General features: G+C 44.2%; 1 protein-coding gene across 1 annotated transcript in view; it reads right to left on the bottom strand.

Annotated features, from left to right (window-relative positions):
- Positions 1-536: 536 nt before the first annotated feature.
- LOC126416723 (protein piccolo) overlaps positions 537-22760 on the bottom strand; it is a 645122-nt gene continuing 622898 nt past the window's right edge. Inside the window, exons 18-19 of the mRNA XM_050084537.1 lie at positions 15216-15605; positions 537-2157 (exon numbers count right to left, since the gene is read on the bottom strand). Coding sequence (XP_049940494.1) covers positions 1958-2157; positions 15216-15605 — 590 coding nt within the window. The 3' untranslated portion in view covers positions 537-1957. The remainder of the gene's footprint in view (positions 2158-15215; positions 15606-22760) is intronic.

Below are 22760 nucleotides of genomic sequence, written 5' to 3' on the forward strand. Positions count from 1 at the left end.
GGAATGTACTTCTCAACAATTCAGAGACATTCAACTGAAGATGTCCTGAATTGAAGAGTTTTTAAGAAAGTAGTTGCAAAGCCTCATGACTGAACACATAAATCTGAATCACATTAGTGTGTTCACAAACCTCAAGTTACTCGCACAGCAAGAGGAAAGTAAGAGATATTCATACCATTTTGTGACACAGTAACATGACAACGACATCATCAATGCTTGTCGAGAGGGAGACAGTTTAATACTTGACTTTTTCTTGAATGGGAAGGAATTTTGTTAAAGTAGCAGCTGATAATGGCATAAGAATCAAAGATGATGAAAGAAATGCAACATGTAGCTACAGTGAATGTGCACAGATTTCAGTCATTAACTGCGTTCCATAGCACTTATTTATTTCAAATGTCTGACACTTCTCTTTCATCATCCTCCCCCCCCCCCCCCCCTCTTTCCTTCCACTTGCTGCCCAGCAAAAAGAGGGCATTATTCTGCTCACCTGCAAAGTAAATGAGGAGAGGGAGAGGCGGGGGGGGGACGGGGGGGGGGGGGGACACATATATACGAATCCAAATGATTATGCATTAGCTGCTAAAACACCTCTGCCACTGTGATTTACATACATTACAGAAACAAATAATTGTCTATTCACGGAAGACCTTAGGTAACAGGAAGATAATGATCTAAAAAACACACACTAATGAATGATGTGAAAAAACTTAATGGTTGGGGGGGGGGGGGGGGGGGGCAGGGGATTTGTATTTTAGACACATAGTTTATTAATGTGGAAGGTTGAGCAGTAACAGCAGTCCTTTCAAGAGAGCAGGGGAAAATAACAAACAAAAATAATGAATATCTATTCTGCACTAATGAGATGTGCTTTTAACAGCTTGTATCTTTGTTTTTGTATACATGAATATGAAGTAATGTCCCAGTAACCATTACAACAACGAAAGTCCAGGTTGGAATATCAACAATTATGTAACAGTCTTTTTGTTGTGTCTGTCTACAACTCAATGTGTCATCTTTACAGTGAGTAGCAATCTATTTTTCATAATTGTTGAAATTACAACAAAGAGATGTTTTTTAAACTTATAAAAAATTTCTTCAACTAAAATGAAATTAAAGTTAGTTTTCAGATTTAAGGAAGCTTTTGATCCCAACAGTTTACCCTGGTACCCCGCTCTCTCAATATTTCTGCAGTGTTCACAAAAGAACAGTTATAATCTAGAGGGAAATTGATAATTTCCTTTGTCACCAAATATTCAGTCCAAAGTACCGAGAGAGAGAAGTGCCAACACAAATATTGGATTTCCACAGATTCAACACATAACAGCATGAGAGCACAAACAACAACTATTTCACTAAAAGGCTGTACCATGCAACACACCATATTTCTTGTAACCACTATGTAAAAACAATACTGAAACATCTCAAACATCAACAACTGAACAGGGACATTTTGTATTTTACACTAGCAGTAAGTGTTGCACACAACAGTAAGAACGATGAAAAAACAGCCTGGAGAATTTGTAGAAATGAAAAATATGACCTAATAACAAAACACAATGGCACAACGGAGTCTGCTGAAACAGCTCTCCATACACATCTACAGCAAGCAATGAGTCCCACTTATCACTTTTTGTTTTTCTAGTGTAATTTGACACTACACATAATCTTTAGATCAGCTGGGACAGAACTGTGCGCATAATGCTGTGCTTCTTCAGTATAAACTTTTATCAAGTTTAACAAATCTTTAGGCTCAATGATGTATAACAACGACAGTACCATAGAGATGGGCCAATGATGCCACGTGCCCTTTACAAAGGGAATTAGCATGCATGGCAGAACTAGTTTCTCACACACACAGAGCAGAAGGTGCACAGGAACCAGACAACTGAGGAGGCGGCCTCGGCCTTGGGCGTGGGCGTGACCGGGGTCGCATCTGGCTCCTGGCTGCGGTGTGCTACCGCAGACGATGCAGGCAGGCATACAGGTTATCAATGGCTTCCTGAATTTGTTGCCGCTCACAATCTTGCAGTCTCTTCCTAGCTTCTAAATCACGCCGTCTCCGATCGAGAGCATCCAATTCACGGCGCCGTTCAGTCAATAACCGGTACTGTCTTGTACATTGTTCTTGAAGAACACGCCTTTCTTCTGCTCGTTCTGAAACACAGATATGTACAGACACTGTTTTAAGAAAATAAAAGTCTACCAATTTTCTAGCTGACTCTCAGAACTCATGGTTACATTACCGCACACCATTCATATCCAACAACACAGAGAAAAAATGAGTAGGTTTAAATTAGATAACCTTTTGATTATATTGTCTGTACAGAATAATGACAGACCTCATAACATTGTTACCATTTATTAAAATCATGTATCATAGAAACACCCCCATCCTAAATATATAGTACTTAACGCTGTGTCACTCTAAAGCTATAAAATTTAGTACAGTATGAATACATGTTTTTGCATGTATCATATGACTGGTACTACTATTATGTGAAAGTAAAAAATAGCACTGTACTGATAAGGGAAGTGTCCTGGCCTGAACAATTCGATATTCACATAAACATTTCTTTGCTGTAAGATAATGGCCCCACACACAGCTAATTATGCAACATAAATACACACACTTAATTCTGGATATGCAACGTACAGCTGCACAACTACATTGTGCCAGGCAGCTGCAATGTACCAGCACTGCAGCTTGACTGGTGTGGAGAGTTGCATTGGACGGAGTGTGTGAAGGGAGAAAGGAAGTGAGGAAAGGGAGTTTGGCCCCCCCCCCCCCCCCCCCCCCCTCACACACACCCCATCCTCTCTAGATATCTCTTAAGCTGCTCTATAATGATGTTTTTTTAATCATTTCACTTAAACTCCATAGCTGCACTTCGATGAGAAATAAGGGAAGCATGTACAACAAGACAATACCTAACCTAACCCAACCTCCTCCTCCTCCTCCTCCTCTACTTCTTCTTCCCCCCCCCCTTTTTTTTGGGGGGGGGGGAGCATGGGTTAACACGTGTTACTAGCAAATGTTTGGATTTTCCAAATTATACCTCATTTATGACTTGTAAATTTGCCAGTCATAATTATCTGTTACACAGTATTGCTTCTTCAGTGACTGATGTTTTGTAAACATTAGATTCGGTTGTAGTGCACTCGACATTACTAAGGAAACCAAATAGCTGGCACAGCATTGCTAACAAGTAGGGCACTTGTCTTTACGAACACCGTTTGCCACTCGTAATTATGGGTTTTAGGGAGACTAAACATCCAAGGTCCCCAGTCCACTACTCACTCCCCCAGGATGGAATCAGTGTACCCCATCTGTCAGCATCTAGAGGCGAGACACGAGTAGTAGTCCGGTATTTACCTAGTGCAATGTGGGAAACCGCTTAAAAACAACATCTAGGCTGCCCAGAACGACAGCTCTCATCGTCGACCTGTGAGCAGATTCAAACTGGGGCCAGCAGGTGCCTCCATCCTGGAAGTGACACTTTAACATGCCCAGCTATCTGGATTGGTGTGTACCCTCTGTTTAAACTACGCCACAATCTGGCACACAAGATGTTGCAGGGGCAGTCAGAGTCTTGTCTATCCTACTCTGTGTAGGTAGAACACAGTTTATGATCACTTGCACTGGTGGTAACACAGAGACCAGCAGAATGAACAGGTGTTTCCTGGGGTCAATGACAGTATAGTTCACAAAGTGAATTGATAACCAAACCCATTGGGCTGTGGTACTTAGCAGCACATGAATGTCAGGAGATGACACCAACTGATGTGCTTACAGCAGTTGTAGCACATCATTCGGGCACACGCTGTGGCCATGCAGTCTGAAAATCTCTGATGTTCTCCCTATCGACAGTTGAGCAAGGCAGAAAAATCTAAATCACCATCAGATACTCAACCCCTAATTGACAATTAGGGCTGGAAATGACCTGGCCTCTGTCAACTTCGACAAGGATGGGGAGATGCAGGAATCATCACAAGTGGTTCCCATGGTAGGTTCTTAATGTGATCATCTGGGTTGGAAGGCAGTGCTGTTTGGGGGCGTCCTGGTTGATTTTTGGGGTCTGGGACACAGCTTCGGCTGCCTGCAGGACATGGAGCAGACGGGACCAACAGTTTGGCCACCTTGGACCGACCCTACAGTCCGAAAATGCTCAACCTCTATAGAAGGAGAGAGAAGAAGATTATCAGTGACGGGGATGGGAGCTGGAAGCACCATAGGAGATAGAAGTGATTTCACCTCCATCTGTTCCCATTGCTGGTTATTATCGACTTACTTTTGAAGCCTAACACACGGGTGGAGGTTGTACCAGTAAGAGAGAGGCTTGGAGTACATCACACAGACAGAGCTGATTTTGATGCTGAACCAGCTGTTCTTGGCTGGTCACAACCTCAAACATCTGTCGTCTCCCCCCCCCCCCCCCCCCCCCCCATTTCCACTGACACTTGGGTCATCCCGGGGTTCAGGCGAAAAGCACGAGGCCAGATGTGGGAGCCCACATGATAACATCGCTGTGCCCACCGAGGTGAGTGCGCGAGGTTAAACAGGGCGTGGGTTTCACATCAATCTAAAATTTCAGCTGAGTTACGTCCATTTAAAGGGGTGGACAGGAGGTGGCAAGGAAGCTAGTGATATGTCCCCGGAGTCAACTGTCGTCAGTATTTTGCGCATCTTCATCTTGATGTCCTGTCCATCTATGTAGCTTCTGAATTTGACATGGGATGGAGAGGGGCATTGTTCATGCGCTCAATCCCATTGTGTTGACACAACCCTGAAACACAGATGGCATGAACTAAGGGAATATGCCAGAACCAGGGTGGAAGGTGCTCTTTATACTCCAAACGTGATACACGGGGCACAGATAGGAGTTGCCACAGCAGCTGAAGTCATCTGTGCCACTTATGGAAAGTTAATGAGGGCACTAACAACTAGCAATCGCATTTGTCCCCCTTCCCCGGAAGAGGCTGGCAAAATAATCAACATGCACTCTTTGCCAGAGACAGTTATTGTGTGGCCAAGGGTTGAAATGATGTGCTGGGGCCAACCAGTTGAGGGTCACAGGCATGGCTGTTCTAGGTGGTGTGTTCAAGGTGGCATCAACCCTGAGCCAATACACGTGACACAGTACTTTCATTCTACATATTCCCCAATGTGCGATGTGGAGGAGCTTCAATATGCGGAGACAGAGCACAGGCGGAACTATCACCCAGCAACTAGCATCACCCATAGCTGACAAAATGATCCTCCCCCCCCTCCCTCTCAGTGATGCTATGCTGGTGCTGTTTTATGGAAAAATAGGTGTGCCATTCCGGGTCGGTGTCTTTTAAGCAAGTACTCCAACCAACCCTGCCATACAGCAAACAAACACCACCATGTCGAGAAGTGAATAACAGCCCATTTCTGCTGCTACTTTATGTGATGTAAACACAAATTCATCAAGGCTGTGTAGCTCATATGCAACTAAGGCAAAACACAGCATCTCGTTCACATCAAATCTGGCATCTGAGCCACACGGCAAACGGGAAAGTGTGTCGGCATTGGTGACCTATGTGGTGGGCCAATAATGGATCCCCTGGGTGTAGTTACTTAAGAACGACACCCACCAATGCAGCCACTGCACTGTTTCATTGAGAAGTTATGAAAGGGACCCAAAGAATGCAATAAGGGGCTTGTGATTGGTAATCAGGTAAAACATAGCTCTACAGAGATACAACTGAAACCTCCACACACCATATGTGATAACCAATGCTTCTTTTTCAACTTACATGTAATACCTCTGCACCACCTTTAATGTTTTTTATGCAAATGTAACAGGCTGTTCTGTGCCATTGGTGTATTTGTGGGACAGCACAGTATCAATGCTACTATCCAGGGCAACAGTGGCAAGTGTTAAACACATGCCAGGATGGAATGTTGCAAAACAAGGAGCCAACCTAAGGCATTTTTTTTTTAAGTTGCATGAAAGCCTTCTGACACATGTCTGACCACACAAATTTAACACTTTTTTTACACAACTGATTGAACAGATGGAAAATGTGGGCCGCACTGTTAATAAACATGGAGTAATAGTTTACCTTGCAGAGGAACAATTTTAGTTCTTTGTGGCTCTTAGAAACCGGTAAGTTAGTTATTGCATCCACATAATCCTGGTGGGCGTGAACTCATTTTTACATTATGCATGTCTCAGATACTCGACACTTGGCTAAAAGAAGCTACATTTCTTTAGGTGCCAACACAGACCATAGGCTTGGAGCTGGTCAAACAATGTCTGTAGGTTGCACAGGATTGCACAGGTGCTGCTCCCACATAGCCCCTTCTTCTGTAGTGGTCGATCCAAGGATTGGTTTGCAACAGCTACAATGGCAGCTTGTCTCCATTCTGTGCGTCTTTCAGCTTTTCTCTTCATTTCTTTATAGGTGTTACATCCCACATCTTTCACGATTTGATCCATGTACCTCAGTCGTGGTCTTCCTCTTGGTCTTTTTCCCTCGACATATCCCTCTATGATTGTGTTCAGGAGTCCTTTATGTCTTAATAGATGGCCTGTAAATTGCACTCTTCTTTTAACAATGAAACTCCAGAAGCTTCTCTTCTCACCTGCTCTTTCCAGAACCACTTCGTTTGTGACCTTGTCGATCCATTTTATTTTGAGCACCACATTTCAAAAGAATTTAGCTTCTGGTCTTCCTCTGTCCCGAGAGTCCATGTTTCACACCCATAGCATGCCACACTTCACACATATGATTTCAAAAATCTTTTCCTGATTTCAAGGCTGATGCTCTTAGATGTTAATATGTTTTTCTTCTTGTTAAAAGCAGCCTTTGCTTGAGCAATTCTCGCTTCTGCTTTGCTCCTTCCATCCCTGGTAATATTACTGCCCAGATAAGTAAATTTATCAAATTGTTCATTGCCTAAATGAACTTGGACTTTCACTTGATCTTCTTTGTCGCATGCCATTACTTTTGTTTTTGCTCTATTAATTCTCGTACTATATTCTTCACCCATAACTTTATCCATTCTATTCAGTAGGACTACAAGATCTTCTTCACTTTCAGCCAGGACAGCTATATCATCGGCATATCTTATATCTATTCGTTGGCCATGAATTACTACACCTGTCTGTGAATTTTCTCTTACTTTTTTCAGCGCCTCGTCAATGTATACGTTAAAGATAACAGGGGATAGTGCGCACCCTTGTCGGACACCTTTCCGTATATGCCCCTCTTCTTGTTTTGTCCGTCCATGGATAACTGCTGTCTCGTTTTTGTACAGGTTCCATATCATTTTTCTAACTTTATGGTCTATTCCTACTTTTCTGAGTACCTCAAACATCTTATCCCATTTAATATTATCAAAGGCTTTCTCTACATCTACGAAAGCTATGTATGTTTTCAGGTTCTTATCTAGTCGTTTCTCTATTATTAGTTTTAGAGCAAATATTGCTTCTCTGGTTCCTCTATCTTTCCGGAATCCAAACTGGTCTTCGGAGAGTGTAGCTTCGACTTTTTGTTCTATGCGTTTTAGGATAATTGAGGTTAATATTTTAGAGGCGTGAGTAACTAGGCTGAGCGTCCTATAATTTTCACATCTTGTAGCATTTGCCTTCTTTGGAATGGGGATCATAATGTTTTTCTCAAAGTCTGTAGGAATTTTACCCTGCTTGTACATGTTGAAAACAAGATTATACAACTCCTGATTCAGTTTTGCTCCTCCAGATTTCAGAAGTTCAGCTGGGATATTGTCTATACCAGGCGATTTGTTGTTTTTCAATTTTTTCAGAGCTAGTTCAAACTCTTCCTTTAATATACGTTCACTTATGTTGTGTGCATCTACTTCTGTTTCTTCTTCCATGATGTTTCCAGACAGGTCTGGTCTGCTGTACAGTTTTCCTATATATTGTTTCCATCTTCTTGCAACTTCATCATCGTCATCCAACATATTGCCATTTTCATCCATCACAGCCCTACACTTGTTTCTTCTGTCTCCAAAGCAATGTCTCACACATTTATAGGTTTTGTCGATATTTCCTTTGCTCATGTTATCCTCAACTGAAATACAGAGATCATCAAGGTATTTTTCTCTTGCTTGTTTTGCCTCTCTGTTGATTCTGTTTTTCAGACTCTTGTATTTCTCTTGGTCTTCCTTCTTCACAGAATTTTTTAATTTCCTTCTTTCTTCCATCATATTTAGTAGGTCATTAGTGATCCATTCCTTCCTTTTCTCTGTCCTTTCTTTTCCTATTACTTCTTCTGCTGCTTCCAAAATATCAGTTTTTATTTTTTCCCAGCTGCTTTGGATGTCATTGCAGCCCTGTGTATTTGTTTTCTTGTCTGTTTCTAGTTGATAGTGCTTCAGTGTATTTTCGTTTTTCAGGTTTGTCAAATCCCATTTACATGAACTCTTTTTTTTAATGTTCTTGAATTTTTGTTCAGTCGTCGTCATAACGAGTATGTGGTCACTTTCCACATCACAGCCTGGATATGATCTGCTGTCCTTAACTTGGTTTTTAAATCTTTGCTTCACTAATATGAAGTCAATTTGATATCTGTTAATGTCACCAGGCATTTTCCAAGTATATCTTCTTCTTGGATGATGATTAAAGAAGGTATTTGTAATGCAAAGTTTATTTCTTTGGCATAATTCTACAAGTTTATCCCCTCTTTCATTTCTTAATCCCAATCCAAAATTCCCTGCCACATCCTCGTCTTTACCTTCCCCAACAACGGCATTCATATCTCCCATGATGACAAGGTTTTCAGCTCCTTTAATTCTGCCAATTACTTCTTCAAGGTGGTCATACATCATGTCAATTTTATCATCCTCGTGCCTCGCAGTTGGCATGTATACTTGGATTATGATTGTGTCTCTTGGTTTAGTTTCCAAGCGGACATAAATTATCCTCTCACTATGTTGAACAAATCCTTTTACTCTTAACCCCATCTCTTTATTGAGGATAATTCCCACTCCTGCAATCCCGGGATTGTCTTGTGCTGTTCCAGTGTGTATGATTCTGTAATCCCCTGACCAAAAGTCGCCAGCGTTTGGTCATCTCATTTCTGAGACTCCCAGTACATCAATATCCATTTGTTTCATTTCCATTTTCAAGTTTTCCAGTTTACCACATTTAAGGGGAGTTGGAATGCCCTATCTCGCCAATGTTAAATTTGCTAACTTTGTGTACCTTTTTCTTTGGAACTATTATCTTCAGAACTTTGAAATTCTGGCAGAGGTTTTCAGCATATATTGTGAGCCCACTGAACTAGAACCAATGTTTTCTTTTTGTTGGTATAGTATTTATGAATTTTTTACCATTAAGCCATTTTTTATTGGAAAAAGTATAACATAAACTTCCCTAGTTCAGAGAATAAGCCAGTTCTTGTCATGATTCTAGTTCAGTGGCCTCTTTGAACTGTTTTGCAGCATTTCTGAAAATTTGAATGTTGTTGGTTGAGTGGTTTATGAGATAAAGGTACATGTAACACTAAAAATGTCAAATGCCAGAAAATGCGATTAAAGTAATTTATTATGAAAATTCACAAATACCTTTTATTCTATTATCAAAAGTGTCCAGCAGAGTAATCAGGGTCATCTTCTAGTTCTTCTTCTTCACCTAGAAGCTTTCTTCTCCTTGCTGCCCTTGCTTTTTTTGTATTAAATTCAGCTGCATACTGAGCCTTCCTTACTCGCACGCTGTCCAGAAGCTGAAGACCTCTGATGGTGTTGATACCAGGAGCAATGCCGAGCCTTGCCATGACCTTTAGCCTACCCATATGACCATCATTGAATGAAATAACAGCATCACTGACTCCCCATTTCAATGTTTTTATCCCAACAAATACATTCTTAGGTACACGAGTCCAAATGAGGTTGTTGAACGACTCGTTTTGATTCTGGGTACAACCATGAAGACATTTTCGCAGAAGATCAGGATGCCCCAAGTCTCTATATATTGGTTTAATTACTTCCATAACAGCCAATGGAATATAATTTTTATGGTGATAAGGATCCCCAGTAGCTTGAGATTTTCTATAATTGCACCATGACTGAGGACCATCTGGACAAGCAAAATGTTGAGGATTATCATCAGTTGATGATCGATGTAAATATGTGGCCCATACAGCTTGTCTCATTTCCTGCAAATTATTTGCATTATTTCTTATTGCCATACCATAGTATTGTTGTAATTCATTTATAATTTTATCTGACAGGCGACCTCTAATGGTTTTACCATCTGACAAAATTTTGTCCTTCAGATTCTGTTTCAGTTTCCTTAGACGAGTGCCCATTCGTTTCTGAACATGACCGACACATTCTAGTTTAGTTATTGTCTTATTGACATATGGCATGGATTCTGTAACACTTTTGTATGCCTTGGAGTCCCCATCTCCAAGGAATTTTGTGTAAAATACTCCCCGTTCTTTTTCTGATCTGCTAAACATTTTCACAGCAGCGGCAGCCTCCATGCCTCCACTCGTACCTTCATAATTCTTGCTACATATGTGAGCTGCTTCTATCTTACCAGATGCACAATGGTAACAATGTTTAGTGAGCACTTCATAGTCCAAAACTTTACCGCTGTCCACACTAGTAACAGTAGCAACAGCATTTTTGGATGTGTGACCCCTTTTCTGCCAGGTTCCATCAAAAGCAACAGGGATATCTGGGTTTCCTTCATTTATATATTTTGCTTCACTGGCAGCAGCTTTCATTGATAAATCTGCTACAGACTGAACAGCATCTCCTATCACTTCAGTGTAATTGTCAATTTTAGCAGGTGGAGGTGGAAGATTCATTATGGCACAAAATGTTTGAGCAGCAGTATGTCCTTTACCAATTGCTCTCATTGCATACATTAGCCTGATATTACTCTCAAACAAATTGCTACTGCATGTTTTAGAGCTCCAAAAACAGGTCTCATTTTCACAACTGGCACAAACTATAGCAATTTTGCAGGAAAGTCCTATAGATTTTGTTATGTTCATATCAAAAGAACCTCCACAAAGATTACAACACAAACATTTCTTCATAAACTCAGTAAAAACAGGAAAGTCGACTAAAACATATTGTTCATTAGAAGCTTCATCTGTAATTTCACTTGCACAGTTTGATAACTTCTTTTTTGATGCACTGGTGGGCGTGTCTCCTTCACACATCTCAGCTGTACAAACGTCAGAACTTTCACCAGCATCAACAGGTGCTGAAGCAGAATCACTTGAACAAACGTTATTTGTAAATCTATTACCGCGAAACTTTCGCTTTTTAAATAATGATGCACTCCTAGGCATCGTAGAAACTACGCACTCACCACTGAAAGTCAAAACAAGACAGATAACAAACTCCAAATGAGCGACAAACTAAACTCGAGGCTCAAAACAAACACTCACAGATCAAAAACTGAACAATAAACACAGCTAGTCGTAAAAACAATGGTACCTATGGAAGGATCAAAGATTCTACAACTGAAGAGTGAAATCCACAGCCTTCTATATGTAATGTTTTCGGAAATGCGAAGATTTAAATGTGTACAAATCACAAGATGGGTAACTTTGCTGGGCGCACATGTAATTTTGAAAAATTAAATAAAAATACTTCCAATTGGAATTTCTTAACAAATTTTGCACCATTTTAAGCAGAAAATTTCAAATTAAGTTATAAGGTTAAAAACTGAAAATGTGAATTTTTTCCATTTTCCGGCATTCCAACTCCCCTTAAGAAGTGAGTTGACGTTCCATGTTGCTATCCTTCTTACATTAATGCTTTTGGATTTTGGTATCTCTTTAGTTGTCCCCGCCCGGAGATCAGAATGGGGGACTATTTTACCTCCGGAGAATTTAACCACAGAGCTTTCCATCACAAGCTGTTGATACTTGGGATACCCGCCCGGGTCTTTAATGGAGTGGTTTCCCGTGGCTCCTCCGCCTTTAGGAGTAGTTTCCCACCCCAAGGGCAAGAGAGTGCCCTTCCTTCTAGCCGCTCATCCGCCCTCCTAGAAGGCCGTTGGCAATTGATAGAAGGTAATCTCCTTATCCTGGGAGATATTCGGCTCGGTAGAAGTATAGGTTGGAAATGGAAGACCCCTAGCCCTCGAAACCTAATAGCGTCAGGGTCGGAAAAGAACAAGAGTTGGCCGAGGGTGGCCAAATAGGGAAGATAAAAGTGAGGAGCCTGGCATAAGTAAGTGGAAGCAATGCCAGGACTCAGCTCGGGACCCCGTGGTCGCCAGCCCCAGTAACTGAAAAGTCATCTAGATAATTAACACAGTTGAGGATACCTTGAATAAGTTGCTCAATGTATCTCTGAAATATTGTGAGAGCATTTACAAACCCCAAATAGCAAGCTGCTGCATGATATGTGCTGAATGGCATATTAAACACTAAAAACTATTGGGTCTGATCTTCTCCAGGCAACAAAGTAGTAGTCAAAAAATAAATTTCTGGAAAATAATGGTCACTAGCCTATTTAGCCAACAATTCTTCTGGCCAAGGAAGTGGGTACCAAGTGACATTTGCTTATGCATTAACAGTACACTTAAAATCACCACAAATGCAAAGTGATCCATTAACTATGACCACGGATGTAGCCCACCGACTAGACGATGCTGGGGATATAACACTCACACTTTGGAACCTATGTACTCTGCTTTAACTTGCTCGCACTTGGTGAAAGGCACTCGATGAGCTCTACAGAACTTAGGCACTGCCAACTGCTTTAAGCAACATATTCAATTCCGTGAATGGGATTGCAGGCATGCTAACAGGAGACAATACATTGCTGACGCATGCCAGCCAAGGCAGACACTCTCAAGATACCTTAGTTTGCAGAATGCAAAACTGATGATGCCCCAGATAGAGCAGTGACACCACTGATGCTGTAGCGTGCAATCTGTACATGATTTGACAGCATGAACTTTTGTGGGGTCCTTTGGCAAGAACAGGGAGGAAAACGTTGCTTGAGCCTCACTTGCTTTGGGACACACGAACAGTGAACAAAGCACTTCTGTTTGTGTGCCTCTATTGACAATTAAGACAGGGGATGAGCAACTGCTATAGTAACTACTGAGTCCCATATGACCAGACTACCATGTGCTCGGTAAGTGAGTGATAAAATTGCTTTAAACTCATCATCTGATCACAGGGCACAACAGCGACCAATATTAGTAACAGCATTGATATAAAAGAAAATGTGAAGCATCACTTGAGCTGATGCAGTTACACTCCGAGCTTTAGCAATTTTTAAAACGTTACTTGAGGTGCGATCAGATACCTATAAAGCCTTTGCACTTAGTTCTTGATTAGAAGTGAGATGGATAACATCATGGATTAAGGAGTCCGCATGCGATGTGATGCGCCACCCTCTTTACAGGAAAAAGTCGCGCCTGTGTGCTGAGCCTCATAAGTCATCAGCCCTTGCTGTGTAGGACTGCTTACTTTGGTTAATCCAATGATTAAACTTGACCCTAGATGAAACAGCTGAGTCTGATGACTGTAATAGTCACTCAGCAAACCACAAACATCAGAAAAAGTCAAACTACCAGCATCAGAGAGTGGGCATAGTTTTTGCAACACTTCATACAGTTTACTAGTAGAAGACAGTAAGAGTGTGCACTGACAGTCAGTGTCAGTTATTTGACTTGCCTTGCAGTGAAGAACAATATGACAAATAGGCATCCAAACTACTGTTTGCCTCACTGAAACAGGAAGAGGGAGAGGCAAGGAAATGGCAGCCACTAACTGTTGTTGGTTTTGCTGCAGTCTTAACAGCAAGGTCTGCAATTGCTGGTGCAATTCCCACAGCTTTTCTTACTGTTGCTGCTGGAAATCCCACTTTTTTCCTTGCTGTTGCTGCAGCTGCTGCCTCAACTTTGAAAGCTTGGGATCCATGTTCCACAGCAGAAAATTTGTAAGTAAAACTGAATATTCAATAAATTAATCAGAAAAAGAACAGGACAGTATTACTTGATGACTGGATCCTTCACATCACGAATAGCGGCAACAGTTGGTTGTCTTAAAGTTGCTATGGTTAAAGTATATTGAGACTTGTATCAACACAGAGAAATGAACCAGTGTCACAACTCTGAGGAATTGTGAAAGGTCAACAGCCAAGCAAGCGCCATGTCTTTGAACAGGCGTGCTGCCACAGACATGTCACTATGGAGCAGTTGGCCACGTAACACAACACTGGTCAACCTCATACATGCAAGTGAATGGCTTCTACTTGTTGCTCCATCAGCAGCTCATTTAGGTCCCTCAGCAAAAATAACTCTCCTGGTGAAAAATGAGAAATAGGTGGATTGCCAATGGAGAGAAAAAATTGTTTATTGAGTTACAGACTTTATTTCAGTTGATGGTGACGATAGGCATCAACTGCTTCAGTCTATGGATCTACTCTGCAGGGTATCAGCAGCACAAGCTGGTGGCAGCAATTTAATAGTGTATGGTAAGTGTATGTGGCAGGAACCTAAACTTCTGGTATCCACTGACAAATGCAAAAGATGTCTCCAATGCTAAACAGCCTTTGGAGACTGCAAGCACCCAGCAACATTGCACAGTAATGATAGCATCTACAAATAAATCAATCAGCAATTTTCAAACCTATCACACTCTTGTTGAACTCTGTGGAATAGCATATTTAGTTATAAACCACATGGCACACCACATGAAGCTCTACTTCCAAAATCTTATAGCAAGTGCTGTATTATGACACACACAAGGTATCAGTTTGTAATTATATGATAATACCAAATTTCCTTTGGCACCTATCATTCTGTGTATTAACTTTGTAAATAGTGCAGGTGTAAAGGAAGCAATTCAGTGAGAGAGAGAGAGAGAGAGAGAGAGAGAGAGAGAGAGAGAGAGAGAGATTGTGATTGTGAGAGTGAGAGAAAGAGAGATTGTGTGTGTGTGTGTGTGTGTGTGTGTGTGTGTGTGTGTGTGTGAGAGAGAGAGAGAGAGAGAGAGAGAGTGAGAGAGAGATTGTGTGTGTGTGTGTGTGTGTGTGTGTGAGAGAGAGAGAGAGAGAGAGAGAGAGAGAGAGAGAGAGAGAGATTGTGATTGTGAGAGTGAGAGAAAGAGAGATTTTGTGTGTGTGTGTGTGTGTGTGTGTGTGTGTGTGTGTGTGTGTGTGTGTGTGTGAGAGAGAGAGAGAGAGAGAGAGAGAGAGAGAGAGAGAGAGAGAGAGATATCACAGTAAACCAACTAACCTGCAGCATATCTATGGTATGCTTCGAAGATCTCTTCCACTCCATTCCAGCGAGGACATTCTTCCTCTATGGACAAAGGTGAATCAGGGCACTCAGGTCGCAAAGGTGTTGGCAGAGGTAATGTTAGAGGCTGGGACTGAACTACTGCTGCTGTAGCCGCCCACCTCTTGACGCCATCCTGTATCAGTACAGCAGCAGCAGGCGTAAGTGTGCGCGCACCATTCTGCCCTGGGGCTGGGATTGTTACAGTTGTTACAACTTCTTTATCCCTGTCTGGACTGAGGGCACGTTTGGAGCGTACTGCAGCTTTGCTGCAATAGGCTGCCACAGAATTTACGCACTTCCGCCGTAATCGTTCTGCGAGAACAGTCTGCCAGATCAGTTCACTCTCTGGAAAGTTAGAGCCTCAATTTCAGACAAATGGAGGTAACATAATCATGCGTAAGAAACAAAGATCATATTACAAAATATTTTTAAAAAGTAACTAATCTGTAACAAAATACAAAGAGAACAAAAACATCAATACAAAATAATGTTCAATCACATAAACATGTAACAATAATAACATACAGCAGTCAGTAATTAGGCCCTGAATACATTTAATTTATAATGAAACATTATTAAGAAGTTCACACTCAATATGCTAATGCCAGGGAGTGTATATCTGGAATACTTAGGATGAAAGGTGGTTGCAAATTACTGGACAAATGGGCTGTATTTTCCTCAACACTCAATATAAATCTCTAATTTTACAAACATTTCAAAGATGAAAGTTCGAAGTTTTGACTGAAGTATTCACTGGATATGCCATTTAATTATAAATGTGAAAAAGTACATTGTTGCCACTGCTCAACCTACATTCAGACAGCAATTGGATATCGTGCTGCTGCCGTGTCAAGCCAAGGCTTATATGAACAATTTGCAAATGTGGAAGTACCTGTCATCAGAATAAGTCTAACTGAATATCCAGCTGGTACACTACTTGAAAGGTTTCTCCCCCCCCCCCCCCCCTCCCCCCCCCCCCCTCCAGTGTTTCCAGATATTAGTATCAGAGTCAGCCCATAATTTCAGGCAGTAACATCACAATGATGAAGATTCTATGGATGTGTGTTTCCATGGATGTGTCTCTAAACAAATTTCCCAGCCACTACTGAAGAGGTAACAAGGATATATACAGATGTGGTGAACAACAAATCTCAGTTTGCCATTTGATCAAAACTGACAGGACTAAACGTAAGCATCGCGTTTGCAATTACTAAAAGACTTACGGTTGATAATGTTTTTTTCTCGTAAGAGAGCTATCACAAGACATAGGAACTGTGATTAATAACACAGTTTATGCCAGAAGATAATGAGTCACAATGGATCATTTTCTAACACAAGGCCACACCATAATGCCATACAAATATTAGGGGATACCTAAATCAACACACACAGGTCAAAGGATTGGTTGTACATTGGCTGAAGAGCCTTGTCAAGGATAAGACTTACTGAACTTGCTTCCTGCACCACTGCTAATATAGGTAAGAAACATTTCACACAGGCAATGGGAACTCTTAAGCTATACTTGCTTGACAGGATTCAGGGGAATATCACGATCTGGACATCTGATGATGTCCCTCTATGAAAAGATGATACATTAATATCATAGATTTATACTTGGTAACAAAGGTAATTACAACCTTTTCCAATCAACTAGTAATTTGTATGTTGTTGTTGTGGTCTTCAGTCCTGAGACTGGTTTGATGCAGTTCTCCATGCTACTCTATCCTGTGCAAGCTCATCATCTCCCAGTACCTACTGCAGCCTACATCCTCCTGAATCTGTTTAGTGTATTCATCTCTTGGTCTCCCTCTACAATTTTTACCCTCCACACTGTCCTCCAATACTAAATTGGTGATCACTCGATGTCTCAGAACATGTCCTACCAACCGATCCCTTCTTCTAGTCAAGTTGTGCCACAAGCTCCTCTTCTCCACAATTCTATTCAATACCTCCTCATTAGTTATGTGATCTACCCATATAATCTTCAGCATTCTTCTGTAGCACCACATTTCGAAAGCTTCTATTCTCTTCTTGTCTAAGCCATTTATCGTCCACATTTCACTTCCATACATGGCTACTGTAGTAACACTGTTCACGTTTACATTGCACTTCACTTAGCGTAGACCGGGACTGTGTCCTAGGCATGCCCGATGTTAACTGACTGGGCCCAGCCCGTGCTGCCGGAGTTGTTGTTGTTGTCATCATGCCGGCAGAGGTCGCGTCCGAATTCTCGCGTGCCCTCTGGTGGACGGGACTCTACTTGCGGCAACTACCGTCCATGACACGCCATGCCAATGTGCGCCTCCCGCGATCTTTCTGGTGGCTACTACACTCCTCCTCCTTCGGGGGGTGAAGTCACTGTGATCCACTGCGTCGGAAGGTGGAGCGTCGGGCAGGAGCGATGACCTCCACATCCATTGGATGGCCGGAGTCGAGGGGATCTGCCAACCCTCGAGCCGGAACCTTCGAATACGGCTGGAAGTGACCCACACGAAGAGGCCCCCGTCGTCCCACAACCGGAGCCCGAGACAGAACGGGCGACAAGCTGTCAAACTCCGGATCCTGTTCCACCCCAGGACGGGCAAGACCCAGTGGTGGGGACGAAGGGGAAGGGACTACCACAGGTGAACCAACCTCCTGAGAAACCGGGCCTGCTAGGGGGGCCGGATCTCACTGGGGCATCTCGAACGATGGCGATGCCGGTGCTGGAGCTACTGGAGACTGCCAAGGCTGAGAACCACCGCAGTGCGGCAGAGGCACAGCGGGGAGAGGAGGCAACGTCCCCTGTGAAACCAACACAGGTGCCGGCAATGGGGAAGCCGGTGTCCTAGAGGGCGGAGGGTGGGTGCCCGAACGTGGACGTAGCTGATTTTGGTGACGACGTACCACCCGGTCCCCCGCCTGCAAGGTATAGAGCCGGCGGCCATTTCGGCGCAGGACCACCACTGGTATCCAACGTGGATTGTGACCAAACCCACGGGCCCAGACCGACATACCCAGTGGAAAGCCAGGTACTCCGTTTTGTGAAGACTGGCGAGGACCAGGCCAGAGGAGGTGCAGCAGAGTCCTAGGTTGACGCCCATGGAGGAGCTCTGCGGGGCTGCATTCTCCCATTGGTGTGGTCCGGTATGCCGTCAAGAAAAACGTCAATGCTTCCTCCGCAGGAAATTCATGCACATACTTTTTCATCTGCATCTTAAATGTGCGCACCATGCGCTCGGCTTCCCCATTCGATTGTGGATGGAAGGGGGGAGAGCAAACGTGCCGAATACCGAAGCGCCTACAAAAATCTTGGAAGGCCTGCGAAATAAACTGCGGTCCATTGTCCGAGACCAGGGTGATTGGCAGACCTTCCACAGAAAAGATTTTTGCTAGTGCCTGGATTGCAACTTCTGAAGTGGGTGAGGAGCAGCGAACCACATATGGGAATCGGGAATAAGCATCAATGACAATGAGCCAAAAACCGTTGAGAAACGGGCCTGCAAAATTGATGTGAACACGTTCCCATGCTTGGGTTGCCGGCGGCCATGAAGAGAACGCTGCCCTGGGAGATGCTTGTTGGCTCGCACACTGGGAACAGGCGGCCACCAAGTGCTCAATTTCTCTGTCAATACCGGGCCAGTACACATGTCTGCGAGCCAAGGTTTTAGTACGGGAAACACCCCAGTGCCCCGCATGTAATAACATGAGGACCTCCCGTTGTAAACTTGCAGGAACAACCACGCGAGGAGCTGTATCATCGGTAGCCAGAAGGAGAACACCTTCCGAAAACCGAGAGGCGGTCCCGTAGAAGAAAATAATTACAAAGAGGGTCCGAGGCCCGGCCCGGAGGGCGGGATGACCACCCCTGCTGAATGAGGCGAACTACTTGCCGGAGAACCGGGTCAGCTGCCGTTTCCCTGGCAACTCGAGAACTAGTGATCGGGAAGCCATCAACCGCTTGGCGGGACGCCACATCCAAATGAAAACACATAATCTCCTCTCGATCGAACGTAGGATCTGGGCCCACCGGAAGACGGGAAAGAGCGTCGGCGTTGGCATGCTGTCCTGTAGGGCGAAAATGAATGTCGTAATGGTACTTAGAGAGGAACAAGGCCCAGCGCTGTAGTCTGTGGGCCGCCCTATCCGGAATCTGAGAGGCGGGGCCAAATAATGATATTAACGGCTTATGGTCAGTGATTAACTGAAACTTCGTGCCATACAAGAAAGGGTGAAACTTGGTAACAGCGTAGACAATGGCCAAAGCCTCTTTTTCCACCTGGGAGTAATGGGCCTGCGCGAGACTAAGCGTTTTAGACGCAAACGCCAGTGGTTGCTCGGAACCATCTGCGTTGCAATGGGCCAGGACCACCCCCACCCCATACTGCGAAGCATCTGTAGCCAGGACCAACGGCTTATGGGGATCAAAAGTAGCCAAACAAGGGGCTGACGTGAGGAGGCCCTTCAACAAGGTGAACGCTCGCTCGCATGCAGGCGACCAATCAAAAGGAACACCCTTATGCAGAAGGCAGTACAGGGGTGGGCTATAGTGGAAGCCCTGGGAATGAACCGGTGGTAATAGGCTATCTTGCCTAAAAAAGCTTGTAACTCTTTCAGCGAAGCGGGCCGAGGAAGGTCGACGATACCTTGGACCAAACTGCCTAGTGGCTGGATACCATGCCGAGAGATGGTGTAGCCCACATACTCAAAGGATGGTTGAAAGAAGGTTGACTTATGCAGGTTGCAACGCAAGCCCACAGACCTGAATTTGAGAAAGAGGGTGCGAAGGTTGTGCAAGTGTTCCTTCGTGCTGCGGCCTGTGGCAATTATGTCATCCAGGTAATTAATACAATGAGGAATTGTCGACGTGACATGCTCAAGATAACGCTGGAATATCGCCGGGGCACTGGATATTCCAAAGGCCAACCGCTGGTATTGGTAAAGGCCAAACGGGGTGCTGACGACCGCCAACCGTTTGGAGTCCTCATCAAGTGGTATCTGATGATAAACCTCCGACAGATCGATTTTCGAAAAATATTGGCCTCCCGCCACGGAGGAGAACAATTCATCAGCACGAGGCAAAGGATAGGTGTCCACCACCAATTGGGAATTAATGGTGGCCTTGAAATCGCCACAAAGACGTAATTTTCCCGAGGGCTTCCTTACAATAACAAGGGGCGAAGCCCACTCACTGGAAGAAATGGGAAGAACGACCCCTAGGGCTGTCAGCCGGTCTAGCTCTTCCTTTACCTGAGGGTGGAGAGCCAAGGGGGTCTGCCTCGCGCGTAGAAAACGCGGGCGAGCCGACGCCTTCAACGTTAAGTGAGCTTCAAAATCGGAAACACGCCCCAGGCCCTCCTCAAAAATATCTGGAAAGTCGGAGATCAAAGATTCCAATGATTGATAGGGAACATCTACGGAGACCAACTGTATGGTGTCAGCGATAGAAAAACCGAAAGCTTGAAAGGCATCCAGGCCTAAAAGGTTAGCTGAGCTCGCATCACTGACAACAATAAAAGTAATAGGCCGAGTGACTGATTTGTAAGTCACGTAGGTAAACTGGCGCCAACGGGGGCGATCCAAGGTCGGAATAAGTTTGTGCATTCAACAACGAAACTGCCGCGCCCGTATCGACTTGCAGTTGTAACCGGCGCGACCAAACCGACACCTCGATAAAGAGTTTGCGTGCCGATGCGTCAGGAGCCTGGCCCGATGAAACTTCCTGAATGTCAACGTCCATGTCCTCTGTACCTGCTTCCTTCAATTCTTTTGAGGCTGAGTGGCAAACTTTAGCAATGTGACCTTTTCTATTACATTTGCGACAAACGGCCCAACGCTGGGGGCACTCTGACCGATCATGATGTATATAGCACGACGCACAGGACGGCAACAGGGGCCGACGGCCAGAATTCTGTTTACGCGCCATACGGGAGCGGCCGCAACGGCCGGATTGTACCGCTCGCACATCGGCCACCCCTGACACAGTGGACGCGGCCGCGCCACCCTGAACCTCCACGACATTGCACCATGCTTCCAGCTGTTGACCTGCTGCATGAGAGACTTCATACGATTGAGCAATGGACAGGACTTCCTCGAGGGAAGGGTTTTCTAACTGCAGGGCCCGTTGCCGGACCTCCTTATCAGGGGCCGAACGAACAATGACGTCGCGTACCATAACGTGGGCGTACGACTCTCTCGACTGCTCTGTGACAAAATGACACTTGCGACTAAGACCGTGCAGGGTAGCGGCCCACGCCCGGTAAGACTGATGGGGCTGTTTCTTGCATTGATAGAACTCGACCTTAGCCCCCACAACATGCGTGCGGCGGCGATAATATGAAGACAGCAATGAACACAATGCGTCAAAAGTCAAGGACGAGGGTTCCTGCAACGGCGCTAGCTGCCGCAAAACATGATACAGCGAGGGAGATATCCAAGACAAGAAGAGAGCACGACATACCTCCGCATCGGCAACATGAAACGCCTGGAAATGCTGCCGAAGGCGATGTTCATATGCGTCCCAATCCTCCGCCGTCTCGTCATACGGGGGAAAGGGAGGAGGGAACGGCGCCGGAGCAGACGGCATGGAGAGCAACGCCGGAAGCACTTGTTTCATGGTGGCCATGAGTTCCGTCTGCTGCGCAACCATAACTCGCACCAACTCCTCCATGCCGTGGAGAAGCTGCGAAACCAGAACAACGACACCACACGCGAAAGAACAACCCTACTCGTCGCCAATTGTGTAGTAACACTGTTCACGTTTACGTCGCACTTCACTTAGCGTAGACCGGGACTGTGTCCTAGGCATGCCCGATGTTAACTGACTGGGCCCGGCCCGTGCTGCCGGAGTTGTTGTTGTTGTTGTTGTCATGCCAGCAGAGGTCGCGTACGAATTCTCGCGTGCCCTCTGGTGGACGGGACTCTACTTGCGGCAACTACCGTCCGTGACGCGCCGTGCCAATGTGCGCCTCCCGCGATCTTTCTGGTGGCTACTCCCCACTCCATACAAATACTTTCAGAAATGACTTCCTGACACTTAAATCAATACTCGATGCTAACAAATTTCATTTCTTCAGAAACGCTTTCCTTGCCATTGCCGGTCTACATTTTATATCCTCTCTACTTCGACCATCATCAGTTATTTTGCTGCCCAAATAGCAAAACTCTTTTACTACTATAAGTGTCTCATTTCCTAATCTAATTCCCTTAGCATCACCCGACTTAATTCGACTACATTCCATTTTCCTTGTTTTGCTTTTGTTGATGTTCATCTTATACCCTCCTTTCAAGACACTGTCCATTCCGTTCAACTGCTCTTCCAAGTCCTTTGCTGTCTCTGACAGAATTACAATGTCATCGGCGAACCTCAAAGTTTTTATTTCTTCTCCATGGATTTTAATACCTACTCCGAACTTTTCTTTTGTCTCCTTTATTGCTTGCTCAATATACAGATTGAATAACATCGGGTATAGGCTACAACCCTGTCTCACTCCCTTCCCAACCACTGCTTCCCTTTCATAC

Source organism: Schistocerca serialis, chromosome 8 (genome assembly GCF_023864345.2).
Source record: "Schistocerca serialis cubense isolate TAMUIC-IGC-003099 chromosome 8, iqSchSeri2.2, whole genome shotgun sequence".
NCBI lineage: Eukaryota > Metazoa > Arthropoda > Insecta > Orthoptera > Acrididae > Schistocerca > Schistocerca serialis.